At 37.6% G+C, this 23,780-nt stretch overlaps 1 protein-coding gene across 3 annotated transcripts in view; it reads right to left on the reverse strand.

Annotated features, from left to right (window-relative positions):
• The window catches only part of HMGCLL1 (3-hydroxy-3-methylglutaryl-CoA lyase like 1), a 73,253-nt gene extending 52,351 nt beyond the window's left edge, over nt 1-20,902 (reverse strand). The window contains exons 1-4 of one of the 3 annotated variants that reach the window (XM_085574666.1): nt 19,544-19,743; nt 18,979-19,095; nt 4,029-4,106; nt 2,958-3,065 (exon numbers count right to left, since the gene is read on the reverse strand). In XM_085574666.1, coding sequence (XP_085430792.1) covers nt 2,958-3,065; nt 4,029-4,106; nt 18,979-18,990 — 198 coding nt within the window. In that variant the 5' untranslated portion in view covers nt 18,991-19,095; nt 19,544-19,743. The other 2 variants (XM_021551240.4, XM_085574667.1) reach the window with 2 other exon arrangements.
• Between the last annotated feature and the right edge of the window lie 2,878 nt (nt 20,903-23,780).

The raw sequence follows: 23,780 nt of genomic DNA on the forward strand, positions 1-23,780 counted from the left end.
CTCTAATAAACACAAGTTCACAATGTTAAGCATAACTGAACTTGAATTACGTAACACTGTAATTAGAATATTTCAAGACTAAACACCTCTATTCTTAAAGAGACAGCAAAATCCAGATGTCCGAATAGTGCAATGTTTCAATATATTTAGAAGTTTTTTTCTAAAGAAAATAATTCTTTATTATAGCAAAGATCAGAGTACTTGTTTTCCTTCGTCCCCCCTCACAACAGAAAATCTGCCTTTTTAAGATACTCTTATATTTTTACTCATACATTTAAGATTAAATATACTCTCTGTACTGATGAAGAAGATGAATTAAACACTTATTCACTTAATAAAATGCAGATTCTTTAGAGAAGGACATTTTCTTAAAATAAGTGGGTTGAAAACAAATATTTTTCAATGGTGTGTACACCTGAAAACAATACAAAATAAAACATACCCCTCTTATTTAATGTCTTAAAGATTCTGAGTTCTAAAAAAAGAATAGTGACCTTTAAATGCTTTTTAAATGAGTTCTCATAAAAGCACATTTCTCAAGCAAACACTATTAAGTTGGATTTCTTTTTCTTTCCACACTGGTGAAAAGTATCTTGACAAGTACCATGTAAAAAGATATATGAACTCCAGAGCTTTCATTACTCCTTACTTTCAGCAGATGCCTTCCTGATAGACATGCAGTGTCACAATTCTAAATACATGGTATTCAATTATACCACACTATGAACTAAGAATGCTGCTTATAACCTGGAATCTTCTGGTCACCAGCTTCCTTCTATGAAAATGAATAGATTAAAGATATCAAAGACAACTATGTATTCCTCTTTAAATATAAGCCCAATATGTATCTATAAGGAAGTGGATATATGGTACAAAAGATGTTCTATAGCCAGACACAACAAATTTCTTATCAGGAAATAAGTGATAAAACAAAACTTTTTGTATTTGCTTCTGTGTGAAGTAAATTGGTCTGATAACCTCACAAATGAACCTCTGTTAACACCTTAGTTATTTAAGAACAATTTTTCATTCCTTCATTTAATATAAGTAGTAGCTACATTTTTCAGGGCAAAAAAGAATGTCTGAAACCAAATGATAAATTAAATGGCAAATTCTGGAACTAAATTTATTCCCCATAATTATTATAGCCTGTCTTAAAATATACTGGAAAACCAAAATGACACTTTTTCAACCAGTGTAAACTTGCCAGATCCAAACAATATTATAAATATTAGATCTGTCCCATTGCTATTTTCCTGTAAGTAAAATCCCATCTTTGCACATATTACATGTTATATAATATTTTAAATTGTAATAATGTATTTCTTTTCCCAATTTCTTTAAAAATAAGCTTCCTAATAGTAGATATTTATAATTTTTGGCTGTTTATGTTATAGGTGTGGGATCCTGTTTTATATGGCACCTTGCTACTGTGGAACTTTTTCTTTTAGATTTTTCAGTAAAAAATATCTTTTCCAAAAACAACAGTGATGGGAAACCATAAAAAATTTAAAATACTAAAACAGAAATAAGTGAATGAGTGATCTAAACAACTGTAAATTCTATTCCTATGATCCATGAATAAAAGAAAGAGAAAAGACGAAGTCAAGACTGCACTCTCTGTCAAAACAACACAATCTTATCTTTTAAATAAAAGAAATCATTTAAAAACTAATTAAGACATTAAAACAAAGTATTCAGTGAATTAATTTGAGACAAGAAGGGATTGCTAATTTTTTTCTAAACTGACAAACCTATACTAAATTTGGTACTCGCAATGGCTCACAGAAAAAGGAAATAATTAAAGAAAGGAAAAAATACACCTTTGCTTTAGACATTTTCTTCTAACATCTGAAAAACTACATTATTCTCTGTTGCAGTAACTGACGAAGTGTGATGGCACTTAGACAAACTTAACCTATTCCCTTTTAGCAGAAAGAGATCATTGCCCCTGCATTGATGCCAAAGAAGTTCTGCATTGTCACTCTTCTCTTCAGCTTTTCCATTACCCTTCTTCTAGGTTCTTCCCTGGTGACTCTGAGAACATTGAAATAAAGCAAAGGAGTCCCTCAGAGTGCTATTCAATTTGCTCTGTTAAATCTTGAATAAGCATGGATGTACTATGTTTTTCTCAGAGAAAAACCTAGAATACAGTCCAGGCCCAGGATGTATTCTCAGTTTAAAATGGACAAACTTTATCTACATTTTGTCAGATGTGCAACACACAATAGACATTGTTAAAACTGAAGTTATTTTCTCAAATTCATTAACTTCTTGTTTTAATTTGTAAATAACTTTTATCCTCCTTGTCAAATATAAAGTATTTAAATGCTTCTGTGCAAACAAGGGTGTAATTTCTTGAAAAATAGTTTAAATTATATAGACAAGTACTGACTTATTTCCATATTTGCAGGAACTAATTAATTTGCACAAACAGGTGCTAAATAGTAAATTTCAGGACTAAGCCTGAATTTGCAGCGTTAAATCTCAAATGGAAATGTGGCACTCTAATGCCAATGCAGCTTTCCTGCCAGTTCCAGAAAGGCTATGTTTCTGCTGACTTCTACCAAATGCAAAAACTAATTCTGGAAAAATAATAAGCAAATTTTTATGATTCATCAAAATTCAAGTTTTTGATATAGTGTTAGAACTCCAAAATAAGTAATGTGCCTAACTACTACTACATATACAGAAGTCCCAAATTTAGATATTCCAAAGACATTTGCAAATGTGGAAAATTACATTTCATTTAGAGAAAAAGAAAATAACGTATACTACTTTTCTTTTTTACATCACTGACTACTAGTTTTAGTAGAGTAGAAAAGAAGTAGGAATAACATTAAAGCATATTAATGATGTGTCATCATCCCAAATCTTTAGTCACAACTGAATGTTACATAAATAAATGGAATGGCATTTAAATTGAAATAGTTGTGAATAGAGCTGATTTTACGTACCTGAGGCACCCACTTGGATGAAACAAAACTGGTCACTTCTATTGCAGGCAGGCCTGTTTTGGAAAGCTGGTTGATTAACTCAATTTTTATATCAGTTGGGACTATCACCTAGAGATATGGAGACATACTTTAGCAAAGTATTTCATACAAAAGAAACTTTCTAAAGTGAAATGTTTCCTGTATATAAGCAATAATTTTAATGAAATAATGAACTACACTTACACATTTTACCGTAACTCTGTTTCCTGACAGTAGGAAGCATAAGGAAGGTATAAGAAAGGTACTAGGCAGTATACATTATCTTACTCCATTTTCTGTCCATCCCAAAAGGAAGCACTTCTGTGTAACTCATTACAGATCTGGCTTCATTATTCATTATTAACCAAACACCAAACTATCAAGAACTGACAAAGGAAATACTAACAGTGTGACCAGTGAAACATGGGAGGAAAAAAGCTCCACAGCTGCAGCAGAGTAACTCTATTCTGTTAATACCATGAACATCTCTGGTATCAGTAATGATGATATATGTGAGCTTATCCTCCTGTTGGTGGAAATAGATGACTGTTTCTATACATGTACCCTAAAGTCTCTTTCAATCTTCTTCCTGCTTCCCTACCACCCTTCAGGCAAATAATGCTATCAAAAGAGTAGTATTTTTTTTCCTGTGCCTCTTTAGCAGGAAACATGATAGAACCTATTTTACTATTCCTTCTACATTAACACTTGAAGTAGAAACACAAGTTACAAAGATAGTCAGTGTTTCATAGTGTTTACCATTTATATTATGACAAAATTTTACTGACTGACAAGACAAATTCCAGTAAAATGAAATGCTGAGTTACAGAAAGGTTAGTTAGCCAAGTATAAAAATATATTATCTAAAAATTGAGTAAATAGGAATACACTTTTATTCTAATATAAAGGTAAGTTATCAATATGAAAATAGATTTATTTTATAGTACAAAATGAAAGAAACATAATTATAAGGATGTACATGTTCTACACAATGAAAATAACACTAACATGCACGTCAAAGCACACACACACACAAAAAAAGAGAAAAGTTACCTTCTCATTTTGTAATCCATCCCTTGGCCCAACTTCTACAATCTTTATGTATTCAGGCAGTCCAGATGCTTGAGGTTCCTGAAATAAAAATCAATACTGAAAAATAAAACAATTAAGGCCACCAAGATCAAACAGTACAGTTTGTACTTGTCCTTTCATATGATTCTGGGTATAAAGGCATATTGTCAACATTGACTTTGCTCAGCACATTCAAAAATCTGTGAGAACATGTTCCACACCTTGACCTAAGGAATAAAAATTAAAAACATAAGTTAGTGAATGTTCCACTGCTCCTTTGAGGTCACAAAGGTTTATTAAAAATGTATATAGAACCATAAATGGACACTGAGTTTTATAGTGAGAAATATTTCCATTTCAAAAATCTTTCCAATGAACAATCCAGTCCTCCAAACTTATAACTGAATTTCTCAATTTAACTTAACAGGTACTTCTCTGTAAATGTTTGCAAGACCTGGCTATAAATCTGAAAAGAACATAGCAGTCAAGAAATGCTAAAGAGATTATTAATGAAAACTGAAAATTATTTCTCTGACTGAAGATGAAGGTTTTAAAAAAGGATTTAAAGGTAAACAAGGAAAGCCTCCAGAAGATAAGGAGAATTTTTCAAGTGTAAGAGCAGCTATGGAAAGGCAGGAAGCTGACAAGGACAGGAGGGAAGGAAGGCAGCAGTAAGGTCAAAGGGCTAAGGAGAGCATGGGGAACTAGAGGGGGAGGAAGGAGAAATGAGAACAGGAAAGCAGGTGAAAGGAAATGAAACTTCTTTTTTTATTATTTAGCTGCTCTGTGATTGAATCAAGTTGCGATGTGTGGCAGTTATTATAAACTGGGCCCGTAAATCCTGAAACTGTTCAGAACAGTTGGCTGGATTGAACCCCAAAAAGCTGTGTGCCCTTAAAAACACACCCCATGGCTAATTTGGGGCACGCTGTCCATGCTCAGGAGTGGACAGGATAGACACAGGCAGCTTTGCCAAGAGCTCTGGAAATACCCTGTATTCTGTATTGCACTGAGGACAGAAGCCAAACCAGTTCTCCATTCCAGTGTTTAAAGCCCAAACTGGGATTAGCACAAGCTACCTGCAGGACAGCTGCTCCATACCCCATCAACTCTCCTGCGAGTTCACCACCACTGCAAGGGTGACACTGTCAGCACCGGGGCACAGCTCCTGCCTGAGGGAGTAACAGCTCCCCTAGACTGAAGACACTCCATAAATACAGCCACTAATCCCACAACATCCACAACCAAAGGAAAACCCTATATTTTATTCCTCCCTGACCAGTATCACCGGAGTTGTTTAAACCAAACAGCTGCTAATTTCTCCTCAGTAATGGAAAATGATCATGCCTATGATCACCCTTGGCTTCTCCCTGCATTCTTGGTGCCTGTGGGCAGTTCTCTGCAGGACTTGCCAAAATACAATAAATATATTTCAGACCATTTACTGTATATTTATCTGAGCCCAGTAAAAAGAATAGGAAACAGCTGTATAGTATCTATTTGATCACATGGAACATCTGGTAAGTTGAAACTCTGTCAGGCCCTGCTAAGCCCACACTCACTGACAGTATAAACCTACTTAAATGTGAAGGTAAAACCTTCACATCTGCTGCATATTGTTCCTCTTAAGTTATTCTCACAAATATGGCACTGCTTCAGCACTACAGGCATAAATCTGGGTTATTTCATGATTATCAGATCCTTCTTGTTGCAAGACAAATGCCACAGCTGTGCTATGAGTGAAGCTGTGACTGGAAAATAAAAAGAGGGCTAAAATAGATTATGTGAACTAAAGCATAATTTAGAGCATGAAAAATGTCTATAAGACTTTGAGAGCAAAAGCGTTTATTTTCTAGGCCAAATCTTGTAAATCCTATTTAGTGCCTACTGTGGCAAAATTTTGTCGAAACCAATAGCTGTACTTGTCTTTTCAGAACAGTTCACACAGCCACATCAGGTGATGTCCACAGCCCTTGGAGTTCATAGGGGTCAACAGTTTGTGGGGGATATTGCAGAAAGGCATTCAAGTATTGGTTTTTATTTTCTGTCTGTGATATTACAGATATACAATCTCTCTGAACCATAGTCCAAGCCTCGCAGCCCCTGATGCCCCTGATTTTCTCTATAGCCTTCCTGTTCACTAGTCAGACTCAACCTGAATTCACTGTTCGTAGCGTGAGAACAACATTGAGAACTACATAGGAAATGACTCCCACATACTGAAAACTCAAGGCAGTACTATAAACAAATCTGTACACTCTTCAAGGTGATGAACTAACAGCTTAGAGTAATCTTCTTGGCTCTGAGTCCAGAGGAGTCTTGCTTTGCATTGTATTTCATCTAATTTTATTTCTGGTGCATTGATCGGTCCTATCTTCAATGTCACTCAGTTTCTCCTGTATGGCATCCAATGTTGTACTGAAAATGTCTCCTGTCCTTCTATTATCAGTGAAAACTTTTGGACTAATATCATTACCTTATTTTAGTACAAACATTTATTATCTCAAAAAAAATTAGATTAGTGCTATAGAAGAAAGATGTTCTAAAAAAAAAGGAACTCCACCAGCAATGTCTTTCCAGTCTAATAAATCTGCCTTCAACATTATCTCCTATTTCCTCCTCAGCCAGTTTCTTATTCATCTCGCACATTCTGTTCTGATCATCCGTCTCCCTAGCATAACTAACAGTTTCTCCTATGCTGCGTTACTAAAGCGCAGATAACAAGCAAGTCAAAGACAGGCAGAATACTTAGGTTCAGGTCCCTGTATACTATTTATACATTTTACAGTCCATTTCTGCTGGATAGAACACAGAAACAAATTGGAGACTATAAGAGTATGTGTACCATCTTCTGCTAAAATGACTCTAGCATTTTTCTATGCTGTGGCTCAAGCTGAATCTAAGGAGTAAAGGAATCTCATCTGTCCTGTGAATGAATACTCAGTAACTAGCTATTGGGACATTCTTCCAAGAAAGAAAGAAATATGTACTTGACAAAGCTGCTGGGAAGAAAAAAAAGATTCCGCTTTCTAGGAGGTTTTCTGATCGCAGCACCACACTTGCAGGATATCTGGACATTACTTATATAACATCTGAAGAAATCACTGGAGCCACGAGTCATATTCTGTGCCAGGCTCAATGGCATCTGCACTCAGTAGTGAAGCTTCAAGTGCACAGACACACTGAAGTCTGTAAGAACTTAGGCAGAGTTTAAACACTTCTCTGTTTACTACCTGGATGGCATCAGACCTCAACCAAGACTTGGGCTTCAAGAATTGAAGGACTCATTTCCCCAAACTCTAACTGGAGTATTTCAAATGTACACCACACCTTTGTGTAAAAGGAATGATTTTCTGATCCAACAAGACCAACTTAGAGAATTTCAACATCTTTAACTATGGCATTATATTTCCTACAGATAATAATTAGAAAATAGAAATAAATAGAAAAATGCAAACCAGTTTCCATATTTTAAATGAATGAAAAGTGGTAAACTTTGCAGAAATACACAAGTACCAATTTTAGTACCACTAAACATGTCAGGTACACAATTTTGTTTAAGAAAACATATTTACTAAATTGAACTATATGAACTATTTTTATGTAACAATATATGAAAAGTATTAATGGCAAATACTTAGGGGTGACTTCTTATTGAATAATACAGGATCTCTGTTAAAAAGTAATGACCACGAAAGTCTCGTGTTTTAAATATCAAAACGGAAATAGCTGACATAAAAGACTAAGAGCCTGGAAAATTTGTTTTTCCATGTATAAAACCTTGCCAAGGGAGCACAAAAAGCATATAAAACCACACAAAAAAAAAATTGCCTCCCTCGAAACAGAATGCAGCCAAAGAGTGTTTTTAAAAGAAATAGAAAAAGGAAAAACAAACCATTTAGCTTGAGACATTGAGTACCAAATTTTTGTACAGAAACATTTTCTATCAACAATAAATTGCTGCAAATTTAGGTTTATTATAGAAAACCCTAGTAACTTTTAATAAAAGCAATAGAATCTTCCTACTGTAACAATAAATGTAAACAAATTAAATAAATGTGCTTTTTAAGCTCTGTCACTACTTCTCCTTAAGGTGCTGAGGTTCTTTCAGCCTTCTGATTTTTATTCCATGAAAGGCATTCATAAGGGCAGAAACAACAATGGCAAACCATATCCAGAGCTTCTCAAAGGTAACTGAAAAACACAAAAGTAAGAGAGAAGGATCTGGAGGTTCATGTCTTTTCAATCCTTCTAACCAAGCAAGATAAAGCTCTGCTTTCCTTTTCCACAAGGTGGTGTTCTGGCACAGAGGACAACTGAGCAAAGGTAGGTCCATCTTGTACAAAGAATTACTCAGGAAAGCAGTTTTCAACAAAAATCAGCAGGGAGGTGGCATCATAACTCCATAATGTATACCTGTACATGGAAAAATGCCCAAAAACCAGGAGAAGGCTCTCAGATTAATAATATGATTGCTGGTAGGAGAACAATGAAAACTGATCCAATCTTCTGAACACATAGATGTCTCTAAACTTTACAAACCACAAAGGAAATTAACAGGAAGAAATTAAAATCCTTGTTCACATAGTTCACACTACTAGAAGGCAGATATGAAACATATTAACTCCCAGCTTAACTAGAGAAAGAAATGGAGAAGATTCAAAAAACAGTGTGATGCACCTGAGGAATATCCCTCAGTATAGATAAACTGAGTATTCATTCTAAAACTTCTGCTGTATGCTGCTGATATGACCACTGGGAGAAGAGCAGCCACGAATGGACCATCACTAGCAAAAACCCTCAACCCCTGAGAATCTTCCATCACATTAAGTTTTCTTATTACATCACTCCATATTCATGACCTGAATGTTAACACAGACATACCGCAAACAAAGCAGTTACAACAGAGTACAAAATTCCACTGAAATACCAGATGCATTTCAATAAAAGCAATGTGCAAGATAACACTTAGGACTCTCCATATTGTTTCTGATTCTGACTGACTAAGAAAATGAAATGGCAAAACTGATCCTGGGCTATAAACTAGGATGTCATAGATAAAACAGTAGCTTGGCACCTAATGAGTAGAAATATTGGGACTTCCTGATTAAAAAAATAATTCAATGAACTGTAGATTGTCCATTGGAGGCCAAAATATAAAACTCAAGTAAATCATTACAGAATAAAATTAGTTAAGTGCAGAGTTAACTCACCGGGAATAAGCCAAAAAATTGTCAAGGTCAGAAGGTTTGTTTGAGCTGAAAAAGTAGTGATTTACATATATCAGGAGATTGTTTGAACTGGGAGATAATTCACTGTAGGGATTTCTATGGTAAAATAATAGATTCTAATATTTCTACTGTCATATGAATTAACTATTAAATTCCAATATAATGATAGAATACTACTTATTGTTGCAGGGTTGTTTACAAAAAAAGTAATTCATATGAAAACATAATAAATATGATTTTTAACAAAAAAGAATCAAACTGAAATATGCTTTTGTTGCTGGAGTGGCCAGTTGTTTGATCTAATCTTGTCTACAAAGAGAATTTTAATGGTAAAAGCAAAGGTGGTAAAGTACAAATAATATTAACTAATGAATAAAGAAAAAAACTTCTACTTTCATTTAGAAAATAGAAATTAACATTTGGAAAAAAAAGAATTCTGTCAAGTATTCTGATGATCTGGCAAACCAAAAGGTAACAAATGACATTACTAAGGAATGCCCAAAAGACTGAAAAAAGCCTGTTGCTGCATTAAGAATACTATTCTTACACAAAAGAACAACATTCAAATCACACTCAATGACACTACTCATGGACATAGTTACAAATTTCAAAAAGTAAAATACCATCTATATATCACTGTTCCTTTTAAAATCCTTTACAATAGCTTTTTCAAAGCCACAGCAGACAAGGTAATCAGATGAAAGTTAAGAAACCTCAGCTAGTGTCAGTCCAATGAAGAGCACAATGAAGTCAATGACAATGAAGTCATTTCAGAGCATCTCTTTGGAGCAATTGGCATGATCTCTATTCTTCTGCCCAAACTACAGCTTAGAAGCAAATCAGACCAACTTAATTCTTGCCTCCTTGTTTTCCCATGACTACTCTGTAAACAGACTATTCACATCAGTTCAGACCTAGACCCACAGACCCACACCTTGGGTCCCTCTCATCACTTTGGACCTGCCTGATGGTCACAGGGTTGCACGGCCGACTCTACCACCACTGGACAAAAAGCCTGACCATGATTCACTGACCTATACTCCCAGCTGTAACTTGGGACTTCCCCTAACACCACAAACTCACTCAATGACCTGGACTCGTGCTTGAATCACTTCTAGGTCTACCCTCTAGGATACCACCTCTAAGGCTACCCTTCTCACCCCACTTGGCTCTTGTGGGACTGCCTGGTGACCTGCCTATTACTAGCTTCAGGTCCCTCCCTTAGGGAGCAGCTGGCCCTCCCTATCCCTGACAGAGAAATTTCTTATTCTCAAGTTCATTGCAATAGCTGAACCTTGTTCCTTGATATCCAATCCACAGATATACTCCTTGAGTATTTCTTTAACCCAAGTCACACAGGCTGGGATTAGAATGCAGCCTATTTCTTCCTTTCTTTGCCCCTCCTACCTAAAACAAAAGTGTAGTAGTTGTTAATGCGTAGCACCCTAAGGATAAGCTTTGTTGATCAAGGCCAGAAATATCACACTTTCCAGATTACAGTAGCAGCACTCATAAAATACATCTGAACATCAGTGTTTTGTATGTTAACTCTCTCTGATTTATCTCCTTACCCACTAGAGGCTACAGCTATCAGATGCTATGACAGTAATCCCAAAGAATATTGTTTTATTCAAGCAACAAACAAGGGTTTGACAAGAAAAAATACACCAAAATTCAACTAGTAGTAAAAGAGTTCTGTCTGATACACATACAGAATCATGTTTATAAAAGAGAAAATTTAAGCATAATATACACATGTGCTACATAGACAATTGTCACAGAGGTACTAAGTTTGCAAACCAATTTCACAGCACAGTACCTCCCTGGTCTTAGCAAAATGCAATGAGATGTACCAAAACAAGTACGGAACTCCTTTCTAAAAGCAAGAAAATTTCGTTCAGACAAACACATAATAGCACATTTTATAGAGCTACAGAATTCATAAATCAATATAATCTCTGTCTGCAAGAGTCTGAGAGGGAACAGGAGGAATTCCTCACTTCCCAGACAATTTTCCTTTATATTAGATCAGAAGAGCTCAACTCCCACATACTTTGGGTGAAACACCTGCTGATTATTTTCTGTAACTTGTAGTTTACTCTTTGCTTACAGTGAATGCACTTAATGGATGGGAAACCAGAACCTGCAGCTGCCTCTAGTACACAATTTACCTCATATAACCAATTGAAATGAACTCAGCTTGAACTATGAACACACATAAACTGAAAGCCTGGAACTGTCTGTTTTGTTTAATTTGGAGTGTAGTCATACATTTGAATACTGTTTGGAGGTGCCTACTTTCACTTTTATTTTAAAAGCATAAAAATATAACACAATAAAATAGAATAAAAATGTAATAATGATACATTTTTAAATGTATGAGAGAGTGAAGGTTGTTTTCTGTTGTAGTTTTCAGATCACATTGCAGTCTAAACTCATGTTCCTTCTTAGGTTATGACTAATTTTCCCCTTCCATGAGGAAGTACAGAGTTAAGAAGTAGTAAACAAGCTTAAAGATCCTTCACTGTTTTTTAACCATGTTGTGGGTTAGAAATGCATTCTGAAACTAGTACTTTTAGTCAAACAAATGACATGTGTTACCATACTGATCTTGCAACAGTATTCTGTATTTCTTTATGGCTTTCTCAGTTTCTTCATAAACTAGATTTTCTTCTTGATCTCTCCATTACACAAAATTTAACAGTGTTTCTTTCCAAACTGACGAGCTACACTGAACTACGACACCAGGCAAATGTTTTTCTGAGCAGCAGTATATAAAGCCATGAATTGTTAGCCCATATTCTTTAGCTTTAGTCCTGACTAAGTCCTTGCTTTGTAACTTTTCATACACTGCTTTAACCCCCGAAGCTATACAAAGCATAGATATGGTGAAATGATAGCACACAACCTAACTGGTGGTGTTATCTCAGGGACACAGTAAAGGCCATGATGGACAGAAAATCAATAAAGCACTATTTCCCACTTCATATAACAGTCATGAGTAAAATCTATTCATATAAACATTCACAAAGAAACATATGCAAGTTTTACATAAAATACAATTACTAGTAGTAATTCGAATAATATAAATAAATATGGAGAAATATAAGCATATAATGATCAACATTTAAGATTTAATATTAATTTAGACATTTCATTGTTATTTTCATAACTCAATAGAAAAATAGACAGTAAAAGCATACTGGAAAATATCTATGAAGCAATTTTGATGTGAAGATAGTTACAGACCCCCAGAAGTTTTTCCCTTTAGTAAGCAAAGGGAAGAGATTATATACATTGAATTATATACATTACACATTTTAAATTGATCATCAAAATCATGAGAGTCCATGCTGCATTCCAACTATGCAGCCAAGGATAACTTACTACATGTCAGGATAGAGTCACACAGATTTTCCCGTGGTCATGGCTTAAAATTTACCTAATGCAACCTCCAGTGGGTCAGAAAATTCCACAGGTATATGGCAGGCTAACAAAACTGCTGTTCAGACAGCCCTTCAAAGAAGGAAATCTCAGGATCTGAGATCTGAGTGTCTAACAGGCATGTCCAATTCTCTGCTCTGATGTTGGATGCTCTTAAAAAAAAAAACAAAACAGCAGCATTACAGGACAAACAGAAAGACAAAATCAAGCCCAAAGATTGTTCACTACCTTTGAAAACAAAAAAAATACCTTCTATAATATTCATGTCTATATTTTACAAAAATTCATAACCTGACAAAAAAAAACGACAGACCACATTTGCCAAATAACAGTCTCCTGGATGAGACTGCTTTCTGAATTATCACTGACAACTTGACACCTTCTAAAAATCATTTGTTGCTGTATTCAACAAATTTAGAGTACATGGAATAGCAGAGATCTGACTACTCAAAGTACAGCCTACAGTTCATGCAACCTAAAAAAGCACACAAGTGTGCTGTAGTCATAGACAATTTTTGATAATTTGAAAAATAATGATCAAGGAATCTATTAGTAGTGTTAGCTGGTAGCAGAGGCATAGGCAACCACAGTTATACATGTGTTACAATGAAATCAATAATAAATGGTACTGGAGACCTCTATTATTAACAGGAGATCAACACAGCCAGCAAAAATTAAAAATGTATTTTCAGGACATGGTGTATACATTACCTTTTTCTATTTCCCTAAATGCTTCCCTTGGCTAACAAGCAGCATTTCTCCATTAACCAAGCTGATTTACAGCCAACTCACTTTCATCCATATCCCTATCTTGGTCAAAGCCTGGAAAAGCAATTATACTCTGCCATCTGGGCTGGATGAAAAGGATACAGAGAATGGAGATCAACAGCATACTGATGACACTGGAGCCAAAACCTCCCACACTTTCCTTTACTATTATTTATGGTAATAGTATTATGGTGTGTACGGTGTTTTACAGGCAAGACTAAAGACAGAATTCTAGAAGACAGAAAGAGTGGTGTTTTTCCACACACATTGAAAAAGCAGAGGCATGATCATCATTACAAATCCAACATGTGCAAGTAATTTGCTCTTTAAAATACTTTGGGATATTGGTGGCGGGGGGGGGGGGGGGGGGGGGGGAATGAATATACTGCCCATCCACCCTATCAGGTAAGTCTCTCTAAAGAACTCATTGTCAATAAAAGTGAGTTATGCACAGAGCTTTAAGAATTAAAATTAAAAGCTGAAAGTAAATCAACTATTCTCCATTACTATTGCAATCAACATCATCTTCTGTGTCCAAAGGCTGGGCCTAAAAGATAAACTAAATAATGAATTTAAGTACAGGTGGCCCAGTACTGTTTTCCATAGCTCTGTTTCCAAAAGATACTGATTAAAATGACAGTATTTTAAAGGCTATTTATTTCACCACTGTTGCAAAGTCATCCTTCAGAAGAATTTGAGATTTATAAAGTTCTTTAGGAAAATAACATCTGTAAAGTGTTACCATAATCATTTCCCAATAATGGTAAGGAAATTATAACTTTAACATGACGCCATTAATGATGTTTTAAAAATCTTCCATTTTCACTATGAAATTCGTCAAATGTAGCATATTTAAAGAATATAATTTTCTTCCTATTTAGTTGAAAATAATTAAAGGCATTAAAAAATTTATTGTATGAAATTTTAAAAATGTATCATGGAATCCTGAAAACATTGAAGTGGACCAAGTAGAAGAAAATATACTGGTACTGGAGGAACTATGAATAAGACAAAATCAAGTTGGGAATATATCACTTCAGACTGTTTGAGAAGATTAAGGGCTGTCATGGCAAAATGAATCATGATATTTTCCAAATTTTATTGCTTTCATTTCTAGACTTTGCACATTTAGGAAGTTTGTCTGGCTTTTTTTTAAGCCTCCATATTCTGAATAATAAAGTGCTCAACTGATGAGAAAGAAATTTATGTAGTTGTAAAATTAGTAATAAGACCACTATTAAGTCAGGACAAAAAAAAAAAAGGGAAAAAATATCTAATAGTACTAATATTAGCTGTACTTTCATTTTACTGTGACACATAAACTTAACTGAGGGATTTTTCCAATGACTGACAATAGATAACACTAGTTATGGACTAAATGGCAATGCAGCCAGACCACTCATTAAGCTCAAAATGTCCTGTAATGTTCTTAATGATAGGACTGATCTGGACTTTGAAAATCCTTAAGTATCTACACAGTTATGTCTACAGGTGTCCTAGGTATCCCTGTGCAGTCAACGTATATATTCACATAAAATGTCTTAAGGTTTTCTCAACAGAGGATGCAGGACACACATCTTGTGGCTTTTTGGAAGCTGGAGATAAAGGAGGATATTATAGGGCATCTTAAATGGCGTCATCAATGAAACACAGCCAACTAGATGAACCACTTCTCACCACTGTCAGCAATGGCCAAAAGCTTATCCAACAACACAGCAAACAGTAGAGGCACAGGTGAGATGGCTAAGTACAGGCACCCTCGTGCATTTGGGATGCATCTGACCTGACCTCTAGCCATTGAGCCAGAAGGCATGAGTCTCCTTTAAATCCTGTTCAATACCTGCCAATCCTGTAAGCCATCGCAGCTACCTTAGGGCATCTCACATGGCACCAGACAAGAGTGCTTAGGAAATTGAATCAAGTAATGAATATTAAAAAATGGCAGGGAGACCAGAGAAAATTCTCAATCTCTCAGTTGATTCCTCTCTGTATAGCCAACAGCCAACTGACTTAGTAGCTTAATTTTCTACCATCTTCATTCATTCCATTCTGGCAAAAGTGATGCGCCAAAGCCAATGAACTGGCCTATACCCTGTCTTCTTTTTCCCCAATAAAATATTAATGTACACTGCTTTACTTTCTATGAAGATAGCATATAGTTCAATTCAAATTATGTTTCCAGGGTTTTAAAAATTCATCTGTGATCGGCTGTGGATTCTGTTAAATCTCTTCCCTAATCCCAGTGTTCCACATGATATACCTTCATCACTTACCTTGTTCTTCCATTTCTCACATACTAACACCTATATTTAATCTCATCTTAACTACTTGCATTAAAAGTAAGCCCTAAAGCCACATACAGTTCCTTTCCAGATGCTGCTGTTGAATTATTTCCCTATGGATTTCACCTAACGTTCCGGCAATGTCCTCTGGCGCTTCAGTCCACATCTCATCCATTCAAAGCCTTTAAACTTCTTTTTCCAAGAAACTCATAAACTAACACCTTTATTCCCATACAAAACAGCTAACATCTGTGGACAAAAAGCCCCACTCAAACAAAGAAGAAATATCTACCCAGTATAATTTTTTCAACAGTGCACCTTTTAGCAGTTTCTGCATGTAATAAATCTGTGTTTTTGTTGCAAGAGCTGCTGAGAATGACTCTCATAAGAATATTTAATCCAAATAAATTCAAATGTAATGTCACAATTGGAGTAACTTTCATTCATTTGCACCAAACTGTAAAATAAATCTCCATTTAACAAGGGAATTATCTAAAAATAATATCAGCTATAACAACATTCCAAGATAAATATAATTCCTTCTTATCACCTGCAGTATCTTTTCCATCTTTTGCAATATTAGAACTTCATCCCAAATATTACTCAAAATCTTCACCATTGATACGATACCTTGCAATAACTAATCCAGTTAAGTTCTAAAAGTTAGGGGAAAAAAGGTATGAGCTGATTACTTCTAACTGTAATAACTTAAGTTTGAAGGGCAACCCTTAAAACTGTCCCTGGAAATATTTTTCTGAAATGTAAACCATGCATTTAGCAGTTTTCCTCTGAAGTATTTGATTAAAAGATCAGATAATAAAATATGTGTCTGATTATTAATATAGTATGCAATAAAATTCTTATTATTCATTGTATATTTATGTCCCTATCAACATATTACAAAATAGAAAAAAATCCTTCATCTCTACTGCACTGTTTAATTTTAAAGCATGTGCACCATTGTGACATTTCTATCCCAAAAGGGCTATATATGCGTGCATTAACACAGCAGTAATATTTCCCTTTTGATGAAAAGCAAAAATGCTGGATTTGTTTTACAGGTATTTAGCATAGTATGAAAGTCTGATTTTGATCATGCTCTTATCTCAGAAATTTCTGATCAATCAAGAAAGCATCTTCACTCAGAATTTATTATTTATTATATGGACTGAGTAGTGTAAGTGTGTGTTTGTGGGTAGCAACATCTTCCTTTATTTTAAGCAGCTAATTCCTCTTCTTCCCACCCTACCTGCACATCCTCCAGGTCTTAACACTAGATATCAAACAAACCCAAGTCATTTTACATTTCACCTCCCTTTTCCCAGTCAATGTTCCCAAACAATGTTCCAATTCCAGTGGTGCAAGACCTAACCTATCCCAGCCAGAATTCAAATTCTTGAACATGACTAACCAAAATGGAACAGATACAGTTTCTTTGCAGTGGCATCAACATCTCCCTGTTTGATTGGAGATACTCAATCTACTCTATCAGAGGACTTAACTTGATTTTTTTAAACAGATATATTGGCAGCTCATAGTCATCCTATAATTTGTGAAGATTCCAAAGTTCTTCAGTCTCTTCTAACACAAAGGTCAAAGTTTCTAGTTTGGGTTAAAAGTCTCAAAGCACCAATCATTCTGTATTCTTGAATTTCACCCCAGTCTTTTACACTTCTTTAGCCATCCAGCTCTTCCAGCTGTGTCCTTACCATATTCCTAGTGCGTCAAAATTACGTTCTAGCCTACATAGAAACGTAACATTAAATCTGTAGGACCAGACCAATGTCAATTGCTCTCATACCATCTCTTCTTCAGCAAGAAGGTTCCTGCTAACCAGAGGACACCAGCAGCAGATAAACACCTTCCCTGCTGCTCAGCCTGAGCATTTCACAAAGCAGACCACAAAATACATTACACACTCTGGTCAAATCCTGAGTCACCACCAGAAGTGACCTTGATCGCTGCAGAAATCTCCCCAATACTGCAGTATCTATAGCCACCTCTTTTCTCCATAGATACCAGAACATTTTACAGCTCTGATATAAATCCATGTCTTTAACAAAATCTTGTGTATTATAGCTCTTATTTAGTAAAAATAAACCAGACCTTTAATATTAAGTTAATCAGACCTGTTAATAAAAACCATATCCATTGGGGTAATGCTAAGAAAATGAAGCTGGACTGTATTCTTTGTATAAAGCATTACAGAAGCGTTCTGAAGCAAAGTTAAGAAATTAAGCATATGGAAAAAGATTAGCACACTGCCACAGGAATGTGATGTCTCATCCAGTCAGGTGTTCAGTAATTTTTTGATGCATTACAGTCTAAATAAGACTGAAACAGGTATTAGTAACTTCTACAAATAGATAGTAGAAAATTCTATCTACTGTCTATTTAGCCACCTAGCCAAATTACGTATTACTTTTCATATCTCCTTTTTAATAACTTTACTACTCCAGTAAATCTATCTTTTAAAGTCAAATATTGTTCAAAAAACACCACAAAAATAGTTGGCTAAGTGAAACAGAAAAAAATAAGGGAAAACAAAGACTAAGACATCCCACTATTCACTTTAGAACCCATTATTTCACCTCCAGTAGAGCTTCAAGTGGTTAAACCTGGACAGGATTACAAATTAGTCAGCACTGTATATAACCAAATTATTATATAGTTGGGCTCTTTATACAAAATATTATGACTTTACAAGAGCTCTGGCAGCAACATTTACATTTTACTTGGTGGTTAAAGAAAATTCCTGAGAAACTCCTGAAAATATTTCAGCAATAAACTCTTTGTTTTTATCAGCCATGAAAGCATTATTTCTGGGAAACTGTTCTTGTACCTAAACCCCCTTTCCTATTTTATTCCTTAGTGTACTCTCATAAATATCATTATAGTGGTGCTGCTATAACTATCTTGCATACACTGGTCATAAAAAAAAAAAAATACCAACAAACCTTTTACAATCATTACTTGAGCCAGTATAGTTTCTAGATCACATAACAAGAAACACTTTTTTTTCTTGAATGGGATTGGTATGGAATGCACTCCTACATAAGGAAAACCTTTGTGGGTTGTTTAAGAATCCACGTGAGAAATACAGAAATTTGAACAGATTCATGTAAAATCACAGCAAGGTAATGCAGAAGTAAATGTGAACAATGATCAACTCTGGTTTAATTAGTCTACTATGCAGCTCACACCCACATCAAGGTGCATGGGGAAGATGCTTGCTGTATATTCTCATGTTTGCTGTTCACTGATGAAAACATCCTTCTGTATCCTTGGATGAAGAAAAATGGTGATGAAAATGAAAGATGAGCACTGCAAAAATTAAGTAAAATGATCCATTACAATAAAGAAAACCTTTTTTTAAATCTACTATTTTCTGAGATGTTAATGATTGTTTTTGACTGCAAACCCACTCTGTTGCATAAGACTTTGCAAATGCATCTGATAGGGGGAGAGAGACTGACAAAATCAAGAGGCATATCAAGGTATTTTGAAGCAAACTTCTAAAAGATGTTCAGATCTTTTGAAAGGAATTATGCACCAAAATGTAGTGAGGGCACATGAACAGAATTATAGTGCTTTGCTTCAGGTCTAATACATAAAAGTTAATTTTATTTTTTGTTTATTGTTTTATTTCTTTACTATATTTTATTTCTTTGCTATTAAAAAAAATCCATTAAAAAAATTGATTTCTTTCCCCAAAATTAGAGAGACATTATTCCCAGGGAAATACGATAGCTGGAAGCTGTATGTGGCTTACCTATACAAACCCCTATGCTCACAACAACGTTGCTTTGGGTATTCCATATATGCATCTTTTGAGATACGAGGCTCAGATCATCTGAAGCAAAATTAAATACTGCCAGTTCTCATACCACTCAGAACATTTTTTATCATCTCTCCATCTCTGAAGTCATATTGCTACATAGTAATTAAATTTCACTTCCAAAGAGTGGAGTAAAATGGAAGATGATCCCACCACCTACCTGAAAACAGAAGATGCAACAAACAAGAGCTGCTCTTAAAAAGAAAGTTTAAAATGTATTTAAGTATAGTTTAAACGATTTTGTTCTAGGCTTGGCTTATGTTTTTAAAGTTTTGAAGGACTGACTGATTACTGGAGCTGGAGTTGGACTGAATGACTGTTCAGAAAGGATATGCTGGTAACTTCGCTTCACTTCTTCCCCTACGAAGCCATGTTTAGGACAGTCATGGTCTACGCTGTGGGATTTGGCACTAACCTACACTCCCTGCAGCCGCTGTGCACACCCGCTCACAGCTCACCCACAGGAGGGCGAGCAGCCACCTTCCCTCACCGCTCCCTAGCAGCCCCGGCTCTGCCTGCGCACCCCACGGCGGCAGTGCCTGCCCCCGGCAGCAAACGCGCCCGTGGGAGCAACACAAGCTGCCTGCAGCAAGGGCAGTGCTGCGGCCCCGCCCAAACGCGTCTCACCCCGACATTTATCATTTTCACACAGGGAACGATCACGCGTGGCGAGGACCGCTGCTGAGTGGGTTTGCCACTGCCTCACCGCTGCCCCAGCACCACCCACCCACCTGTGTTCGCAGTGCCTGGAACACGGTGTTAACACGGGCCGTGGGCTGAAACACTGACCAGACACACCGCAGCGCTGCGGGGCGGCGGGCATGGGCCTCCCGTGCTCACCCGCTGTCCCGGGCAGCACGGGAGAAGGGAGGGAGGGGAGAGACTCGGGAGCCGCCGGCGGGCAGGGCGGCAGCGCCGCGGGGGACGCGCCTGAGGGGCGAGGGGGCGGCGAGGGGGCGGCGAGGGGGCGGCGAGGGGGCGGCGAGGGGGCGGCGAGGGGGCGGCGAGGGGGCGGCGAGGGGGCGGCGGCGCCCCGTCCTCCCCCTGGAGGCGGCCGCGCCCTGTAGGGCCGGCCCCGTCCCATCCCTGGACCCGCGCCTGCCGGTACCTGCGCGGGGTGCGCGGCCGCGGGCGGCTCCGCGATCCACAGCTGCTCCTTGAGGAGGTGCTGGTAGCTGAGGCAGTGCTTCAGCGCGGACGGCACCGTGCCCATGGCTCGCCCGGCAGCCGCCGCCGCAGGGTGGGCGCAGCCTCCCGGCCCGCGCGCCAGCGGGCCCGCGATTGGCGGCGCGCGAGCGCCGCCGCGTCCCTCCCGCGCGGCTGCGGCGGCCGCCGCCTCACGCCCGCCGGCCCCGGGGCGCGCCCCGTGCCTATCCTCGCTGTGTCCCCCTCGCCTCCTGCTCCTCCTCGCCCTCTGCCCCTTCGCTCCTCCTGCCCCCCTCGCCTTCCCGGCCGAGGAGCCGCGGCTGCGGTGGGCGCGCTCGCTGCGGGCTCGGCCGGCGCCGCAGCAGGCTGCAGGCGCGGGACGTGCGGGCGGGAGAAACGCTGGGTTCAGCCGGGAGGGCCGAGCACGGGGACAGCCAGCCTCCTGCCACACATGCCCCTTGCCCCGGGACACCGGCCCAGCCTGACCTGGCAAGGCTTTAGGCAGCAGGAGCGAAAGAGGAACAAGGGAAGGGACAGGGCTGTTCCCAGACCAAGCCTGCGTGTCCTGTTCGGCATCCCTGGGCCGTGCAGCCGCTGCAAGATAAACCAGGTCGCGCTCGCTCGGGCGTCCAGCTGACACGAGGCTTCGTGCACACACCGGCATTTCTGCTTTCCTTTTAGGTAGCAAAACCTTAGAGCTTTACAAATGTAATACTGTTGAGGTTTCAACAGCTCTCTCCGCAGCAGCAAGTTACATATGCTCCCTTACTTTCATTGTAATGGATCATTTTAATGTCAGCCAACTTTCCAAACTCCTCTCAAGCAAAATTTGTTTCTGGATCATTTATTTTCTGGGGTATCAGAGATATTTTGTTAAATTTATTAACCTTTCCATCTATCATTTTCTGCAAAAGATTATCAGGTATACCACCAAGTCTGTTTCAGTTGTTTACAGATAGAAATTATGCTCTCAAAGCCTCATCTTTCTTTTGCAGTTTTGCATTTCATCCTTGTTTTTTTTGCATCTAAAAATGGTATTTCCATAGCCATTGTAAAACAAAACTGGATGCTGATTGATTGGCTGGGAAGCTTTTGTTTTTCAAGGATACTCATGGCTTTTCAGAAGTAAGATATTTAAAATCCAGTGTGAAAAATTAAAAATGTTACTGATGGCCATCTTTGCAATTTCAAATCTGGCCACTGAAAAGTGCCAGGAAGTTTTTTTACTGACAACTGTCTGATGCAGTTAGTATCTTTTCTGCTTTTTTTCCAGTAAAACATTTGTGAATCCAACATTCTTTTATTTTCACAGTTCAAAATTCCACTGAGCTTGCCTTAAATGGTGGCTCTAGGTATTTGCTCTAGGTCTTCTTACCTGTTTAGTTAGAGATAAAATATAGAAAAGCTGGCAAAAGAATCATGCCTTTCTTTTTTGTCTCACAGTGAGAGAAAATTTATCAATCATGTGGTATATGTGAAAGGCACAAAGGAAAGGCACTTTGTTAAGATTAATAATTTCTTTTTCACTTTTCTGTACATTTCCTAGCCAGCTGGAAAAAGGATAACTGCAATCACAAGAAAGTTAGGAGTATATCTGTGAATAAAGTGTACCTCTCCTACCTACCCCTCCTGTTCTTGAGTTACTCCAGCTCCAAAGTCAAATTTCATATGGCATTTAATCATCTTTCTTACAAATACCTCTGAAATTAGCTGCATTGTAATGCACCGCAGGTAGCTTATATATCAACCTGCTATTTTCTCCACATTAAATCCCTTCCAATGGTATTGTTTTTATGTCTGTTACTGTTTTGTTTTTGTAGGGCTTAAAACCTCAGTGGCCTCTTCCAGCCTCCATCCAGTGTGCATGTTTACTGTCACAAACCTGCTACAAGACTAAGAGTGCCACCCCATATTCTGAAAAAGGACATCTTTATCTGACCTCCCCGTGCTGTTGGGCAGAGAAGGAAAATATAACAGATACATTCTAAAGTTATCCCATATTGAGTTCCCATGTAACAGTTTCTCATTGTTTCTTTTCTGTTCTATCTCTTATTCTCCCTGCAATCAGAATTAGTTTTCACCTTTGCCAGTTTTGCACTGAATTTTTCAACTGGTCCTTCTAAATGCAAGGAGTTGTTTCAAAAACAAGAGATGTTTATATAAAACACATTCATCTGAAATATGCATGTTGCTTGGGAGAAGGGTGTGATAATCTTTTTATTGAAAAAGGCCCTACGTGTTAAAACCTCAAGAGCTAAAATGGATTGTTATTGCTAAACACAAGTCATGTTGAACAGCACAGAGTGAAAGAAACTCAAAGAGGATTGTGTTTTAGATACACACAATCATCTTGCCACTCTTCTTTGCTTGCAGAGGCTACAAAACTTACTCCACCCCACTTTATGAGTTAAAATGAAGGCATATACCCTTGTCCTGTGATAGTACCAATATATTTAGTAACTGAAGGGTTTGCAGGATCAGGTAAAGAATAATGGACACTTCTGGCATATCTTTCTGTAACAGCATGTGGGCCTCTCGTAGTCTGGACTTTTATATGCCCTGTACTGTTCCTTATTTTGATTCTGTGTATCTTTTGTTCAACACCGGCATTTTGGAAGACCTTCAGTTTACTAGAACACATGGAAGGGCTCAGATGTGTTTAGTGCTCTATCAGGATTGTGAGAAGAAATTGTGCACAACTGGCTTTTGGCTTTCCATTTGTCTCTTAAAACTGTTTATCATTCTGATACTCCTCTGAATTTATCATTGTCATTGGCTCACACTGTGTTCTGGTCAAAGGTTTTAAAACGTTTATTAAAAGGAATGCTTTTGACTGAAATAAATAATCTCTCATAGAAGTCATGCCACAAAGCCAACCAGATGGAGAAAACAGGCATATTTGTGTAATATGCAGACTAACTCCAAACACTATCACAGGAGGTGTTTCTGTACTCCTTATTGTTCCCATGCAGTTACACAGGTAGTTGGCAGTCAGATAATTAGGAGTGGAAATATAAAGCTGTTG

This window comes from Lonchura striata, chromosome 3, assembly GCF_050655825.1.
Source record: "Lonchura striata isolate lonStrDom1 chromosome 3, ASM5065582v1, whole genome shotgun sequence".
In the NCBI taxonomy this organism is placed as follows: Eukaryota; Metazoa; Chordata; class Aves; order Passeriformes; family Estrildidae; genus Lonchura; species Lonchura striata.